General features: G+C 40.5%; 1 protein-coding gene across 2 annotated transcripts in view; it reads left to right on the forward strand.

Moving 5' to 3' along the window:
* The window catches only part of PIEZO2 (piezo type mechanosensitive ion channel component 2), a 490353-nt gene that overhangs the window by 457117 nt on the left and 15245 nt on the right, over nt 1-17991 (forward strand). For both annotated transcript variants that reach the window (XM_037806169.1, XM_037806170.1), the window contains 2 exons: nt 10794-10952; nt 12403-12550. In XM_037806169.1, the coding sequence (XP_037662097.1) occupies nt 10794-10952; nt 12403-12550 (307 nt within the window). The remainder of the gene's footprint in view (nt 1-10793; nt 10953-12402; nt 12551-17991) is intronic.

Genomic DNA, 17991 nt, shown 5'->3' on the forward strand with positions numbered 1-17991 from the left:
ACCAGAAATGTGTTGGCTTTTATAAAGGGGGTTTATTTGGTTACAAAGTTACAGTCTTAAGGCCATAAAGTGTCCAAGGTAAAGTGTCGACAATAGGGTACCTTCACTGAAGGATGGCCGATGGCATCTGGAAAACCTCTGTTAGCTGGGAAGGCACGTGGTTGGCATCTGCTGATCCCGGGTTGTGTTCCAGCTCCTCTCTCAGCTCCTGTGCATTCTTCAAAATGTTGCTCTTGGGGTGTTTGCCCTCTTTTAGCTTCTCCAGAGCAAAGCATGAGCAAAAGTCTACTTTTAGTGGCCGTCTTCAAAATGTCTCTTTTGGCTGTAACTCCTCCAAAATGTTATTCTTAGTTGCGCTGCATCTGGGCCTGTGTGGCTGTTTTTAAAGTACTCCAGTGATCCAATCATGACCCACCCTGAATGGGCAGGGCCACATCTCCATGGAAATTATCTAATCACAGTTATCACCAACAGTTGGGTGGGTCATGTCTCCATGGAAACAACTTAATCCAATATTCCAACCTAATCAACATTAATATGTCTGCCCCCACAAGATTTCATTGAAGAACATGGAGTTTTGGGGGGCATAATACATCCAAACCAGCACAGGTCCTTCTTGTAGACTGTACTCATTCCACCATTTTAGTTCACTGAGTGTCCATATTACATAACCCATAAAATAGTTACTCCTATGTTATCTAAATTCATAGCTTGCTCTAAAAAGTGAGCCTTTATCCTCTTAAAAGCTGAGCTTGTTCCCTTGAGCTACTTGTGTTTTCCACTTAAACGATTTTCTTCCACATCCTGGGATTTGCATCCCTGGCTTCTTTATGTGGTTAACCCTTGCAGGTCCTTCAGTACCCGATTCAAGAAACACCTCCTCCAGGAGGCCTTCTCTGGCATCACAGTCCAAGTTAGAGTTCCTTTCTGGGGTTCCTGTGGTGCTCTTTATGTAATTCTGTCTTAGCACTTCTCTCACTATTTTATAATTGCCAATTTTTTTATGCATCTCTTCTGATAAATTCTGAACACCCTCTGATCATCATCCGTCTCTGCATCCCAGCCTCTGGCTGGTGATCTTGCAGACTGCCCTTCTAAGTATGATCTGTAGATCGTACCAACCCACAGAATGTTTGTTACTGGTCTGTGATGAAACAAATTCAGATATTGAGAGTGAGTGCTTAGAAACTCATAGCAATTTAACAAAGTAATCTAATGAGACTATTGAGTCTAATAATTTAAAAATGAGATTGAATTTTTTATGTCTTTGTCTTTATTTTATTTTTTAGTAATTTGTGTTTATTATATTTTACAAAAGTATTGGTTGGTTTGCTCCAGATAAGAAATTTTAAAAATAAATAAATCGAACAATGGAACAACTTGGTCCTTCATCAGAGAGTTTGGGAAGCCCAGGTGTAATCCATAGTAAATACTCAGGAAGTGTTTGTTGATGGTTGAATGAATGAAAGCTTCTGTTGTGCTGTGAAATCATGCATATTCAGTTCAAGTTCATCTTTAAAGAACACCTTCTATGTCCAGAGTGGAATGCTAGGAAAAACGGGTGCGAAACCAAAATGAGTAAAGCATGGCCCCTGTCCCATGTGGGAAGGCCACACAATGAGCTCCCCAGGGTCCAAGGCCAACTAGATAAAGCAGTAAAAATAGTGGCACAGAGATCATTTCTATCTCTTTGCCTCTCCCCTTCGAGCCTCACCTACTGGTCATTCCTAGTACAACAGGGTGTATTCTGTCTTTATTTTTGAGTATTTAATTCAGGATGTATAGATGAGTCTCCTGTCTTCATTGCCAGCACATCAGAGATCCATAAAGTACATTTCTTGTCTTTTCAAGCCATACTGCCTTTACTTGTTAACATTCAGAACCGATTTTTCCTCCTTCAAATATTGTTACTGGGTATCTAATTCATTATTGTGCAAAGAGCAAACGTTTACTCACAGGCAGAGTTGGACAAATCCTTTTCAAATCAAGAAAAGAATAAAGGAAGCAATAAGTTAGGAGTCTTTTAAGCTATCCAGAGGGAAATTATAGCTACTAGTCATAATATTGAACATCAAGGAGCTCCAATATCTTGAATAATTAATCTGATAAATGGAATTGTTCTGTGTACATGCACATTATTTATTCAGTTCAATTATTTATTCAGGGGTTGCCAACAGTATAAAAGCATTGTGGCTGTAGGCACCATGGGAGACACAGAGATAAGCAAGGCAAGATTCCAGCTTTTAGGAACAATAAACTATAGAGACCACCCAGGAATTTTTTCAGCATAAGACAGCCTTTATGTCCCCAATTAGATCCAACATGATCGCTTAAAGCACCATCGATGGACTATTATTTACTCCAAGCTGATTAATATAAAAATTGTAAGGAGTAAAAATGTTTGTTTTTATGGGCAAAGCATGAGTTAGATCCTTATATAAGGGAAATCAGGCAACATACCTAACAATGTCCTTGGCTCTAATTTTGGCATATAGAATTCCTCCAAATCCAGTTTTCATATTAATTATCCATAAAACCCAAGAGCATTTCTAAGGAGTGCTAAAAGAAGGTGCTTTCCCCATGCTCTACCAATGGTGTTCCTAGAAAAGGTGAGGGTGTGGATAGTTAATGTGGGCTGGCTGGAAAGTATCTGATACTTTTATTGATAATTTGTCAAAGGCTGGATCATGATCAATTATGGTTAAATTAACTCATCAGGTCCTGAAATACCAACATTCTTTTCTGTTGAGCAAAGACATATGGGTAGCGATAATACAAATTGATTCCCCATAAACTTACATGTCAAGCATGTTCACAGAAGGTGAGCTTATTATAAAAATGTAGATAATTAATTTGGAATTGTCTTGTAAGGGGCTATGCATCAGTAATTTTCAAGATTAAGAAAATGATCTTCAAAAAAATGCCTTGAAGGTGTTGATACTTTGCAAGTATTTATATGAGACTTTTATGTTTGGGGCCATAGCACATGAAAAAAAGTATTTTAATCTTTAAAAATTACCTCAATTATGAATGATATTCAATATGTTTCTGTATTCCTGAATGATCTGGCAAAATTAGAAACCCTGGTTTACTTTACCTTGCTGAAACTGAGACCAGAGTAAGAGAAGTATCCCAGAATCTGCATTTTTAACATGCTTCCTAGTGGGGTCTTAAACTCATTAAATAGGAAATCTTCTGTTTTACATCTTCCTATGGGTTCACAAGGATAAGTAAACCATAAAACAAGCCTGAAGTCATTGAATGAGTTGATATGATTGATTAGGCTTATTTAAGTTAGTATATTCACACACTGATGAAATCCCCCAAGTAAAACTTAAGCATAGCAGGTTTTAAGCTCTTTTTTTCCAGTAGTAATTAGCCATGAAGAGCAGCCCTTTATTTAAGATCACTTATAATTAGTGTTTTATTCATTCATTCACTTATTCAACAATATTTATTGGCTGCCACCTACTTTGATCATCTCAATGGATACAGATAAAGCATTTGACAAAACCCAGTACCCATTCAATTACAGTGAGATACCACTGCGCACCATTAAACTGGTTAAAATTTAAAAGACTGATCATTCCAAATGTTAGCAAGGGTGTAGAGCAACTGGAAATCACACATCAATGGAGAGAATCTGCAATGGTACAACCACTTTGGGAAACAGTTTAAAAGTTTCATGAAAGGTGAAATAGTCACCTAACATATGATCTGGCAATTCCATTCTTTTGTAAAAGAAGTGTAAACATATGTCCATTCAAAGACTTGCACATGAATGTTCATAGCCACTTTATATTTCAAGGTCTGTAACTGGAAACAAGCCAAATGTCCCTCAACAGGTGAAAGGTAAACAAATCTTGGTATATCCATGCAACGGAAGACTACTCAGCATAAAAAGGAAAGAACTGCTGATGCATGCAACAAGATGGATAAATCTCAGAATAATTATGCTGAGTAAAGAAGCAGACAGAAAAAGAGTACATACTGCATTGTTCCATTTATGCAAAATTCTAGAACATACCAATTAATCTGAAGTGGCAGCACAGATCATTGATTGCCTGGGGATGTGGAACAGGGAAGGGAGGGGGGAAGGGTCCCAAAGGGGCATGAGAAACCTCTGGGGGGGGCAACTTTTGGGGGTGATGGATATGTTCATGTCTTGATTGTCTTGATAGTTTTGTGGGTCTATACATAGGTCAAAACTTGTAAAAATGTGACAAGTTTTTAATTTTGTGCATTTTACCAGAAACCAATTTTACCTCCATAGACCTTTTATTTGAAAAAAGGAATTCCTCATTTTCAAAACCTGAGTTTGCATGCGATTTTTGCTTCTGAGTTTCATACAACAATTTGAAAAGAGAAAGAAGACGATTAATGGCATCCAGACTGTGGCAGGAACCACACAAGGCAGCTTATAGATGGCATTTAATTCCCCTAATAATATCGCTTCTCAGCGTTTTGGCTAAGATCAAGTGTAGCTCCCACAATAACTTTCTCTGTGAAGAAGAAAGTTGGGTGCATTTCTCTCCGTTTAGCCTGAGGAAACTAAACTCAGGAATAAGTAAACTCACCAAGGATATATTCACTAGTATGTGCAGAGGATTAGTTTGCCATTTTTTTTTCCTTTTTAGTGCCCCATGAATGTTTATTAAATCAATTCCTTCTAATTGCCCAGCCTGGGGACATCAAAGATAGGTTTAGCTTGTCTTTTAAAACTCTCTCCTGTTGACAATTAGAGTGGAATAAAATAATCCTCCAGGTGACTGGGGAATAGATACTTATTTCCTATTAGTCTGTCATCCCCCTAAAATCATCATTCGGCCATGTTCATGTTCAGGTGAAAGGTTAGCAATATTGAGGGAAGTTATTGAGTTTTAGCAAGATGCGATCATCTTCAGTGCTCCGAAATGTCCATTTCAGGTCAGGAAGCCAGAAAGGAAAAATAATCAACATATCATTAGTGCAACTCCCCACTGAAGATAAAGGCACATTTTTTGTGTGTAAATGAACAAGATAACCAGATGGTAGAGTGGACAAAAGGGTCAAGGAGTTTGTCAACAACTAGATGTCCTATGGAGTTCCAGCTGAGATATTATGAATTTAGGATTACCTTTGACAATTAAGGACTTTTCTACTCTCTCTCTCTCTCTCTCTCTCACACACACACACACACACAAAGAAACAAAAGGAGACAAAGCTGGGTTTCTCTGCAGAGGAGACTTTTCTAAAGGATATTTTTGAGATGTCTAGTTGTTGATTCTGTTTCCTAGGAAAGGCCTGAAGAAGACGTGCCCAGCCTTGCTTGACACAGAAAGAATTTCCTCACCCTCCCCTCCCACCAGACCCTCCAGATGAGCAGCTCACATGTTCCCGGCTTCCTTCTGGAGCCTGTCAATTAAAGAATGCCAATCTTCAGTTAAAATAAATTAAACATGGCTTCTAATAACAAAATTAAAGTTTAATAAGGCATTAAATCTAAAATACAGCACAAAGAGTAATGATACTGCTTGCATAAAACCTCTTAAGTATTGCTCTTAATTTTAAGCAGAGGAAAGATTATCCTAAACTCTCGCCAACTCAAATGTCTTACTTTTTATTTCTTCTTTTTTTTTAATTATTTATACTGACCAGATTTAAAACAGTTGCAGAATTCTGCATTTATCCAAAGTTAAAAATGGCCCCAGAGCTCTGCATTCTTTGGAAATGTATTCTACATTTTTTCTAGTGTGGAATTCAGTTCCATTAACTCTTACTCAAAGTTACTCTAGCATTCATGAACTGTATATCAATATGGTTCTATTCAGCTGTGATAAAAGGGACTCCCATCTCTATTGTTCAGGATATCATAAAAAAAAAAAAAAAGGAAGGTTAGGGTTTTCAGAAATAGGGAGAAGTTTCAAATAAAGACACCGATTTCTTGAGAAATAGTGACTTTTTCAAAGTTCCAAAGCTTGCAAAAAAATGGGAACCAAAATCCAGGTTTTTTGAAATTGTGTTAATCTATTACCTATTTTTATAGATGTATAGCCAAAAAAAAAAAAAAAAAAAAAATGAAGCTCACTCCTCAGGTTTCTTTCTCCTGTGTATCCTGCATATTCCAAATTATGAGTTCTTTTAAGTAACAAAAAGTCACTTTGTTTTTTTTTTTCTTTTATAAGCTTTAATTCAGACATTCTATGGTAGCTGCACTATTCATGTTGTGAGAAAGTGGTTATTAGGAAATTCACTTAAAAATGATTTGTTTTAATTAAGCCTACACACCTAAATAATACACTAGTGCATCAAAGTCATCATTCATGGGAATTTCTTTTTCAATTAGTGGATTTTCTTACTCCACCTTTGCCTTGGAAGTGATCAAGTACATATAGAGAATTCCTTAGAATTGACTTCTTTTTCTTTTTTTTACTTGAAACAATAATTTTATTTGGCTCACGAGTCTGGGTTAGTAGGACAGTTTTTCTGGTCTGGACTGGCTCAGCTAATTTCTGCTAGTACCTTTTTGGCATCCTTGGTCACTTGGCTAGTTGTCTGGTGTCCATATGACCCAGAATGGGCTCTTTCTCATATCTGTTGACCAGTGGCTGTCCATCTGCTGGGATTCTGATACAGCCTCTCATCCTTTAGCAAGCTAGTTCATACTCGATTACATGGGAGTCCCAGGCTTCCAAGTGCACCTAAGAATTGACTTTCAAGTACCAGAGGGGCAATTAAATATATATTTTTTAAATCCTAACCTGATGTCATTTTTTTTTTCCATTTCTGGTATATTGCATCTTTTTAAACTTTTATTTTGAAATAATTTCAAACATACAGGACAGTTGCAAATACAATACAAACCCCATACAGAGAACTCCAACCCCCCCACCCCCAGATATCTGTATCTACCAATTTTACGTTTTGCTACCTTTGCAGTACCTTTCTTTCTCCTTCCTTCTTTCCTTCCTCTCGCCCTCTCCCCCTCTCTTTCCTTCAACTATATCTGTTATCTTCCTATAAATTATCTATCTGCCCATTTCTCATCTTCTGAACATTTGAGAGCAGGTTGCATGTATCATACTCCTTGAACTCCTTGTACCTTTCCTATGAACAAGGATATTAACTTATGTCATTAACTTAATTGCAGTTAATTCAAGAAAATTAATATGGATATAAAGCTTAAATTCTGTATTCCAGTTTTTTCTTATGCCCCCTTTGAGCTTTTCTCCTCCATTCTTAGATCCACTCCAGTATCATATATTGCATTGACTGCCATTAACTCTTAATTAACTTTTTTTAATTAACTATATAAAAAAAATTTTTTTTAAAGATACACAATAAAAAAAATTTCAAACAAACAATAACAAGGGAGTAAGAAAAAGACAACTAACCTAAAATAACTACTTTACTTCTAGCATGTTCCTACTCTACCCCAAGAAAATAACCTAATATAGCAGAATTTCTGTGAACTTGTTCCTACCATACCCATCAGAAATTAACAAACCATAGTCATTCCTGGGCATTCCCAGAACGTTAAATTTACCCATGATAGCTTATCTGTTTTACCGGGTTATCATTCTTCCTTCATTGATTGCTCTGTATTGCTAGTTCCCCTACATTCTACATTATAAACCATTTATTTTAGGAGTGTGTTGTTTAACCTCCAGGTGTTTTTGAATTTTCTAAGTTCTCATGGTTATTGACTTCTAACTGTATTCCATTCTGGTCAGAGAATGTGCTTTGAATAATTTCAATTTTTTTTTTTTAATTTATTGAGGCTTGTTGTATGTACCAGCATATGATCTATTCTGGAGAAAGTTCCGTGATTACTAGAAAAGAATGTGTATCCTGGTGATTTGGGATGTAGTGTTCTATATGTATCTGTTAAATCAGATTCATTTATCAGATTGTTTAGGTTTTCAGTTTCCTTATTGGTCTTCTATCTGGTTGATCTATCTATAGGAGAGAGTGATGTGTGGAAGTCTCCCACAATTATTGTGGAAACATCCATTGCATCCTTTAGTTTTGGCAGTGTTTGTCTCATGTATTTTGTGGCACCGTGGTTGGGTGCCTAAACATTTATGATATTTCTTCTTGTTGAATTGTCCCTTTTATTAGTATATAGTGGCCTTCTTTCTCTCTCCTAACATCCTTGCATTTAGAGTCTATTTTATCTGAGATTAGTATTGCTATTCCTGCTTTATTTTGGCTGTAGCTTGCATGAAATACTATTTTCCATCCTTTCGCTTTCAATTTCTTTGTGTCCCTGTGTCTAAGATGAGTCTCTTGTATGCAACATATTGATGGTTCATATTTTTTGATCCATTCTGCCAATCTGTATCTTTTAATTGGTGAGTTTAATCTATTTACATTCAATGTTATTACTGTGAAGGCATTTCTTGAATCAGCCATACTATCCTTTGGTTTATGTTTGTCAGGTATATTTTTTCTCCTCTCTCTTTTAATGTCCTTTAATGAACCAGTATTGAATCTCTTTAGTACTTAACCTTTCTCCACATCTCTCTCTCCTTTCTTTGTTTCTCTGTCGGTAGGGCTCCCTGTACTCCAAGTACTGTGTCTCTCAAGTACGACAGGTCTTTTATTAGCACAGTCTCTCAGCATTTGTTTGTCTGTGAAAAAATTTAAGCTCTCCCTCAAATTTGAAGGAGAGCTTTGCTGGATAAAGTAATCTTGGTTGGAAATTTTTCTCTCTCAGAATTTTAAATATGTCATGCCACTGCCTTCTCGCCTCCATGGTGGCTGCTGAGTAGTCACTACTTAGTCTTATGTTGTTTCCTTTGTATGTGGTGAATTGCTTTTCTCTTGCTGCTTTCAGAACTTGCTCCTTCTCTTCAGTATTTGAGAGTCTGATCAGAATATGTCTTGGAGTGGGTTTATTTGGATTTATTCTATTTGGAGTTCACTGGGCATTTATGCTTTGTGTATTTATATTGTGTAGAATGTTTGGGAAGTTTTCCCAAACAATTTCTCTGAATACTCTTTCTAGACCTTTACCCTTCTCTTCTCTTTCTGGGACACCAATGAGTCTTATATTTAGATGTTTTATTTTATCTATCGTATCCCTGAGGTCCATTTCAATTTTTTTTATTTTTTCCCCATTCTTTTGTTCTTTCTTTTGTTCTTTCATTTTCCATTCTGTGGTCCTCGAGGTCACTGACTTGTTGTTCAGCTTCCTCTAGTCTTGTACTATGAGTATCCAGAATCTTTTTAATTTGGTCAACAGTTTCTTTTATTTCCATAAGATCATCTATTTTTTTATTTACTCTTGCAATTTCCTCCTTATGCTCTTCTAGGGTCTTCTTCATGTCCTTTATATCCTGTGCCATGCTCTCATTGTTTGTCTTTAGTTGTTTGATTAATTGCTCCAAGTACTGTCTCCTCTGATCTTTTGATTTGGGTATTTGGGTTTGGGTTATCCATATTGTCTGTTTTTTTTTCATATGCTTTACAATTTTCTGTTGTTTTTGGCCTCTTGGCATTTGCTTTACTTGATAGGATTCTTTTAGGATATGTAGGATTATTCAAGCATGAATCTCTAATTTGTCAGATCCACAGCTTGGTGGCGTACACTTTCTCTAACTATCCTGCAAATGGTGTCCGTGAGTCACCTATTCCCCTCAAGTCAGTTCTCCCCAACTTTGTCTTTGTGGTGTGTGGGTGTCTGATTCTTGTGGGGTCCAATTGGTGCACCAAGTTTGGGTGTGTTGTTGGTGCTATCCGCCCTGAATGTGGGCATGTGTCTGAGTGGTTAGGGAGGCAGGGCAGCTTTAATAATTAAACTTCCCAGGTGTTCCTGGAGATTTAATGCTATTGCAAGAGTCTCAACCTTCATTTCAGTCTCACCACAGATTGTCTCTGCCACTGACCCACAAGTCTTTGGTATTGGTGTAGGGTCCCTGGGATTTCCGAGTGGGTTCCTCTTCCAAGCCGTGCCCTTCTAGGGCCTCCGCTGAGGGAAGGCTGTGCTACGTTACAATTGCATGCCATCCCCCAAGGGAAGTTCTGGGCCGCCGGGCCATGTAGGTGCATTCCCAGTCTGCTGTAAGGATGGCCAAATGGGATGTGTTAAATTTCCCCCTTTTCTCACAGCTCCACCTTCCCAGCTCCAGGACAATTAGCTGTGGGTGCACGAAAGGCTATTGTCCATGCCTGATATTGTGGTATGTGCAGTGTTGCTGGAAACACTTCCTGTCACACTGGGTTTTTTTGGCGCAGCTCTGGGCTGTGGCTCCAGCGCTGGGCAGGAGCATTCCCAGCCCACTGGGAAGATGGCTGCAAGGAGCATGGTTTTTTTCCCCCTTTTGGCTCACCTCTGCTTGCCTTGCTCTGAGACAATTAGCAGCGGGCGCACAAAAGGCTATCTTCCACGCCAGATATTGAGGCGTTCACACAGCCTGTTCCTGCCGCACTTCCCTGTGCAGTTCTCACTGCCATATCTGCAGCCACTTTTGTTTTTTTTAAAAAAAGAACTAGTCTGCCTCCAAATGCCAACCCTTGGTTTCCCCACACTGCAGTGTGGCTGCTAGATATTCAGTGGTTTACTCACTTATTTCAGAACACAGACTCCCGGTTTCACCAAGTTCATGGTCCCTGTGGTTTTAGCAGACCTTGTCCAGATGGTGCATCACTGGAACTGGTGTTCTGGGTCCCTTTCTGGCTTTTATCTAGTATTTTTCACAGGGATGTTTTTGCCCTGTGTCTCCTAGCCACCATCTTAGGTTCTCCCCTGATGTCATTTTGAACCAGGAAGAGTGTTCCATTCTTTCAATTTTTTGTATTTTCACATTTAGAAAATTCAGCCAGAATCTGGTTGCTCAGCTCTGGTACTTTGTGAAATGCGTTTACTTCGGATTATCTGCCTACCAAATCCGGTGTGGCTACCCAACACGAGTGCTTGGAAACTTCCTTACAAAGAGCTACAACTATGTCAACCTCTTCTTGTTTCAAGGGTGAGTACACTCTGTACTGTGACTGATAGAGGAGAGGATGGCTGTCAAAAGATAAAGGAATGGGAAGAGGAAGCATGCTGAAATATAGCAATTTAAATCATTGTGTAACTCTTAGAATGCCTGGCGAATGAATAAATATGCTTCTTTGAGCATCTCTCTGTGCAGAGTTGCCACATGCCTGGCCAGGATGTTGTTCTAGAACCACTCTCGTGGGTTTCTTTTCAATTTTAGTGTCATCAAAAATTATCACCATAATATTTTAGAACAAAACATAGAGATGCATGATACCTAAATATCAATATACTTCTGGGCACAATGGAGCAGAATATTTGGAGTTCCCGCTATTCTAAAACACCTGGTCATCCTGCATACAAGAAGTTCATCCACTGAAGAGGAGCCTCTGTTCCACATCGTTCCAAACTAACAGGGGACTTGCTTGTTCCCTGTAGTGAGCTACTCAAAAGAAGCTGATTTGCTCTTCCACTCATGATTTTGGTGGTAGCATCTCCTCTTGGTTCCCACAGTCTGGAAGGCAAGACTGCCCTTAGCTCTACTGGTCCTTCATGGCACCAGTCCTGGATCCAGGTTGTGGAAGAGATAGCAGAGGCCATGAGCTCTCATGTGTAGAGCAATGTTTTGCTCAGTGCTACCTGAGACTAGGTGTGATACTGTTTCCAGGGGTTGGATGAGTTTTCATTCAGCAGATCTGAGGTAGCCCAGGGGGTAGTTTCTAAGTAAACCCAAATGACTGTGAGAGCCAGGAGACTAGTCCAGGATCTCTAGCCTGGGGAGAAGCTCTGTGGCAGTCAAAGAACAAGAGACAGTCCCTTAGCCCCTACAGGAGCCCAGGCCAAACCAACCCAACTGAAATGCCAGTGGCTCAGCCAGAGCCATGTTCCGTTCTAGTGAGACCATCAGCCTTTGGATCTTCTGCCCCAGCACCCAAGGCCATTTCCTGCTCCAGTCAACTTCACTTACCTGCCCTGATCTTTTACCCACAAGGTGCACGGTCTGGGTACTTTAGCAAAGCCCCAGCCCTCCCTAAGTGAAATCATTTTCAGTAATCTATGATCAAATCCATTCTCATAATGTCAAAGCCCCAGCCCTCCCTAAGTAAAATCATTTTCAATAGTCTATGATCAAATCCATTCTCATAATGGCAACAAATAAATATGAAAGAAACTGATTCATTTTAGTCCTTATTTGAAGGGGAAATCCCAGTTTGTTAAAGCCACTGGGGGGAAAAAGGAATGGAAAATACCACTCCATATACTGGACTTACAGTGATCAACAGTTGTTTCCCCAGTTTGATTTTACTGTAAGGAACATGTCAGGGATTTGTTATTTGTCATGAGGGATAAAACACTAAGGAATTGCTTGACCTTCTGGGGTCAGACGGATGGCGAGGGCTACACCCCAATTGTCTCTACAACACTGTGATTCCCCTCAGGTTCCGCCTCGTCCCCTTCTTGACGGAACTGAGGGCCGTGATGGATTGGGTGTGGACAGACACGACCCTGAGCCTCTCCAGCTGGATTTGCGTGGAGGACATCTATGCTCACATATTCATCCTGAAGTGTTGGCGGGAATCAGAGAAAGTAAGAAACCAATAAAACTGTCTACACTCCTGTTAGTTTCTCTTAGATACAGGCTTGTTAGAAGATTAATGCAAAGTTCTGCAAGTTCTGTGGACAAACAAATGGAGGCAGCGAACAAAAACAAGCAGGACCTATAAACGTGCTATGAATTTCCAGTCAGTGGAGTTGGAGATTTTAGGCTTGCTGTTGTCTTTGTCGGCAATAGCATCCAGATGTTGTCTTCTTTTGGCAACTATATATAGTAGTTATTTTAAAAGGACAAAATGATATATTGCTTTATGACCCAACAGCTCCTAAATGGCCCATCTGGGAGCAAGAGGGAATGTGGTATGGTAGGGGAAAGTGGGGCCAGATGGCTTGGTTTCATGATCACCCTCCTATTCGCTCTTTGATGAGGGACAATTTGACCCCTTTCTGCAAAGGAAATGAAGTGCCAAATATTCATTTATTCCACTAGGTTGAATGTCAAGGTTTAAATATGAACAGAATTACTATCATTTATTGGATTTTCCAAAAGTTTAATGTATGAAAGAGGAGCCTCATGCCTAATAGCAGTAGAGATACCCAAAAAACAAGAGCCAAGGTGAGATGGAATGTATTTTATTCTCATCTAACATTAGCCTCTTTGGAAAAGTATTCTCTCATCCATATGGTCCCTGCTGAGGTCTGCAGCTTCTCCTGGGAATCTCAGCTTTTTGGTCTTGGAGCTCCTTGTACTGTGGCCTCTGGGTCTATGAAGTTTGTGGGAATGAAGGAGATGGAGGTCAGCAGGACACTGGAAATCATCTTGGCTTGTCCTGAATCTTAAAGAATCCACAAGCTAGTGGATTCGGAGCATGAGAGTTGATAAGACAGAATATGGGAGCCCCACTACCAAAGGGACACTGAGGATAACGATCAGAATCAGAGGGTCTGGAAATCATGGCATATGAGGACAGTAAGAAAGACAAAGAATGCTGGGGTCTGAAGTAGGAAAGAATGGGGGGAGGCAGAAATCAGAAGTGTTTTCAAGCATTTGAAATGTTGGCAGATGGAGGAGAAATTAGATTTGTGAAACTCAAGAAAACAGAATTAAGACAAGTAGGGGAAAGCTCCAGTAGTTTCAATGGAATATAAAGAACTTTCTAACAAAGCTATACCATCACAGAATTGGCTGCCTCGGGAGGTGATGGCCAAGAGGTGTCCAAGTGCACATACAAAAGAGCTCACAGAGGGGAATTTGCATCATGAAACACCTGAGCTAGGTCAATCTCCAGCTCCTGGGTCATTCATTCAACAGATAACATACCAGATATCTACTGCTGTGTAGAGACACCTCAAAACTTAGTGACTTAATCAAGACTTCTGGGAAAGATAGTGGAGTAGGGTGCTCCAGGAATCAGTCCCTCCACCAAAATATCTATTAAGCTGACAAGAACTGTCTGAACAATTGTTTTGAAGCTCCAGAGGCCAGAACACTGCACAGCTTCAATAGGAGAGCAGGAGGAAGAGGCTGATAAATTATGGTAGAGAACTGTAAATTGTTTTCTCTGCATGGTGGCTACCATCCCCACTCTTGCAGCAGGCCACAGTCCAGTCTCTGACTAGTGTATGTTGACAGAAAGGGACGTAAAAATCCTCTTCCCCAAGAACAGGGGTGTGCACGGCTGATTACTGATCACAGCTTTTGATTAGTGAATTTGGATCGCTGGGTCCTGGCTCTGAGGGCAGCTATTGTTTCAACCTACTGCAGAGAAAGGTGGTGGCAGCCATTGTGTTCAGCCCTCCCTGGACAGGGGTGGAAGCGGTGGAGGTTTAAAGACACAGCGCTTCCTCAAGGCTGCGGGGGAAAGTTAGCTGAAGGGCTGCATTTGCTGGGCGGGCCAGGAAAGCTCAGCTTTGGGAATCAGTTGGAGAAGTTTTTGGTGCCCTTCCTGACTGCCTCACAGGGCACTTTGGAGCCAATCTGTGCCCCCTTCATGGGTTCCTGACCCGGTTTTGACTGGGAAAGACCAAGTTGGGAAGTCCTCCTGGGTGACCCTCATCTCTGAATTTGCCCTCCAGGCAAAAGCAGTGTGAGACAGTGAAAGGAATGTAAAAAATCTCTAGAGGCAGACAGCCTTGGACAAAGGCCTGCCAGCTTCACATACCTGGGAGTGGGCGGGTTGTCCCCTGGGAAACAGCAGGGACAACCAAACACCTGTAAAACAACTGACAAGCAAAAGCCCAGGACAAAACAGAGACCCAGAAAGACAGGGAAAACCATGCACACTGCATTCACCTTGGGCAGACCGTCCCAGAAGGAGGGCTGAAGCTCTGGAAAATCTCTGTCTTATCACCAGCTGCTTACAAAACCAGGAAACAGTAAATCTCAGTGTTAACACTTTAAAATATTCAAATGGACAGTGTGCAACAAAAAAATACAAGATAAAGAAAGAAAAAGGAAATGATGGTCCATCCAAAGGAAGAGGATAAAAATGCACAAAACACCAATGAAGATTAGAATGTGGATGTACCTAGTCTTTTAAAAAAATGATCTTAAAAATGCTTAAGGAGATGAAAGAAAGTACAGGGAAAGAATTACAGGATGGGAAAACAACGAATGAATAATGCATGTCTGTGTAAAGAGATAGACATTTTAAAAAGGAACCAAACAGAACTACTGGAGTTGAAGATCACAACAACTGAAATGAAAACTGCCCAGGAGGGTTTCAGGAGTAGATTGGAGATGGCAGAATAAAGAATCAGTAAACTTGAACTGCCATGTGATTGGTGTTCTGGTTTGCTAATGCTGCAGGAATGCAAAACACCAGAGATGGATTGGCTTTTATAAAGGGGGTTTATTTGGTTACACAGTTACAGTCTTAAGGCCATAAAGTGTCCAAGGTAATACATCAACAATCGGGTACCTTCACTGGAGGATGGCCAATGGCGTCCGGAAAACCTCTGTTAGCTGGGAAGGCACGTGGCTGGCATCTGCTCCAAGTTCTGGTTTCAAAATGGCTTTCTCCCAGGACGTTACTCTCTAGGTGCAGCTCCTCTTCAAAATGAGTCTCAGTTGCTCTTGGGACATTTGTCCTCTCTTAGCTTCTCTGGAGCAAGAGTCTGCTTTCAGTGGCCATCTTCAAACTGTCTGTCATCTGCAGTTCCTCTCTCAGCTCCTGTGCATTCTTCAAAGTGTCCCTCTTGGCTGTAGCAAGCTTGCTCCTTCTGTCTGAGCTTATATAGTGCTCTAGTAAACTAATCAAGGCCCACGCTGAATGGGTGGGGCCACACCCCCATGGAAATCATCCAATCAGAGTTATCACTCACAGTTAGGTGGGTCGCATCCCCATGGAAACAACCTAATCCAAACGTTCCAACTTAAACAACACTAATATGTCTGCCCCCACAAGATTGCATCGAAGTACATGGCTTTTTCTGGGGGACGTAATATATACAAACCAGCACAGCTGGCAATCCCACTTCTGGGTATGTGCCCAAAAGCATTGAAAGCAGATGCTCAAACAGATACTTGCACACCAATCTTCATAGCAACATTATTCACCATTGTCAAAAGATAGAAGGAATCCAAGTGTCCAATAAAATGTGGTATATATAATATGACAGAATTTTATTCACCTGTAGAAAGGAATAAAGTCCTGATACATGCAACAATGTGGATGAACTCTGAAGACATCATGTCAAGTGAAATGAGCCAGACACAGAAGGAAAAATATTATATGATCTTACTGGTTTGGAACAATTAGAATAAGCAAATTTATAGAGTCAGAATCTAGAATATAGGTCACCAGAGGATGAGATGGGGTTAGGGAATGGGAAGTCATGGCTTAAAATGTACAAGGTTCCTATTTGGAACAATGAAAAAATGTTTTGGTAATGCATGGTGGTGATGGTAGCACAACATTGTGAATGCAATTAATGGCACTCAAATATATATCTGAATATGATTAAAAAGGGAAATTTTAGATTGCATAATAAAAATTATTTAAAAAATCCGTGGAACTACACTACACATTGAACTCTAAGTTAGACCATGAACTTTAATTAATAGTACAGTTGTAAAATGTATTAGCATCCATTGTAACAAATGCTCCACACCAATGCAAGTTGTTGGTGGTTGGGTAGTACATGGGAACCCTGTGTTTTATGCATGATTGTTCTGTAAACCTACAACTTCTCTAATAAAGGAAGAAAAAAAAACTTAGTGGTTTAAAAATAACAACCATTCTATTTGCTCACAATTCTGTGGGTCGGAAATTTGGCCTGGGCTCCCCTGTGCCATCCTTCTGCTGATCTTGCCTGGGTTACTCCTGTGGCTGGGGTCGTCTGGCAGCCCAGTGGGGGCTGGATGTTGTTGGAGGGTGTCACTCAAATGTCTGGTGGCTCTTGACTGGGGCTCTGTCCCATGGGCTTTTTCATCCCCAGGAAGGCCATCCTGGGCTCCTTCACATGGTGTCAACACATTCCCAAGTGGCCAGGGGGAAGCTGCAAAACCTGCTGGGCCTCGGCTCAAAGTTCCCACCCCATTAATTCCAGCACATTCTACTGGTCAAAGCGAGTTCAGAGGCCAGCCTAGATTCAAGGAGATGGAGAAATCAGCGGGATAAGTGGCAAAGTCGTGTTGCAAAGGGTCTTCTATACAGGAACAAGAAGAATTTGAAGCTTTTTATTTTTTGCAATCTACCACAAACATTTAATAAGCACCTCTTATGTGCTAGGAACTCTGCTAAGTATGAAACTTAAGAATAGTGAGCCAAAGAGATAGTGGTCCCCTATTTCATGGAACCGATGGGCTGGCTGGGGGAAAGAGATGTTAATCATGAAATGATCACACAAATAAGTGCAATAGATGAAAAATGCTTTGACAGAGAGATCCATGACATGCTGAGACATATCGCAGGGGAACCTGACCCAGTCAGGGAGGGAGGGGAGGTGTATACGAGGAGCTGAGTGTTAAAGGAAGCTCCTAAGTTGGTAGAGGAAGAGGGGAGCATCTATGTTTCTGTGTTTACCCCTGGACCCTTCACCCTAATCCTTGTCCCCCATCCTCCATTATCACAGGGTCTTATTTGAAGCTAGTTTTACCCATTTTATTACCCAGATGAGGCCTTTACGCAGACTCTTCCCACTGTCTGAGGCACCCTGCCCTGACTTCTCATTTGTCTAACTCCTTCCCAACCCCCAGGCCTCAACTCAGGCACCTCTTTCTCAGTGGGCCTGCCCTGACTCTCCAAGTTTGGAGCACGTCTGTCTCTATGAGCCCCATGACCCTCTGCTCTTAGCCCATCTATTACCTAACCTATGGAAAATCCACTGTCTCTTTATTTTTCTCTATTCTAAGCTCCATGATGGCATGATCGGCCATTGTCTGGGTTGCTCACCATGTGTGCCTAAGGCTTGTCTGAATACCATGAGTCCAGGCACCCACTCCATATGGCTTGACCGCTGTCTGAATTGTT

Source organism: Choloepus didactylus, chromosome 16, assembly GCF_015220235.1.
Source record: "Choloepus didactylus isolate mChoDid1 chromosome 16, mChoDid1.pri, whole genome shotgun sequence".
Lineage (NCBI taxonomy): Eukaryota > Metazoa > Chordata > Mammalia > Pilosa > Megalonychidae > Choloepus > Choloepus didactylus.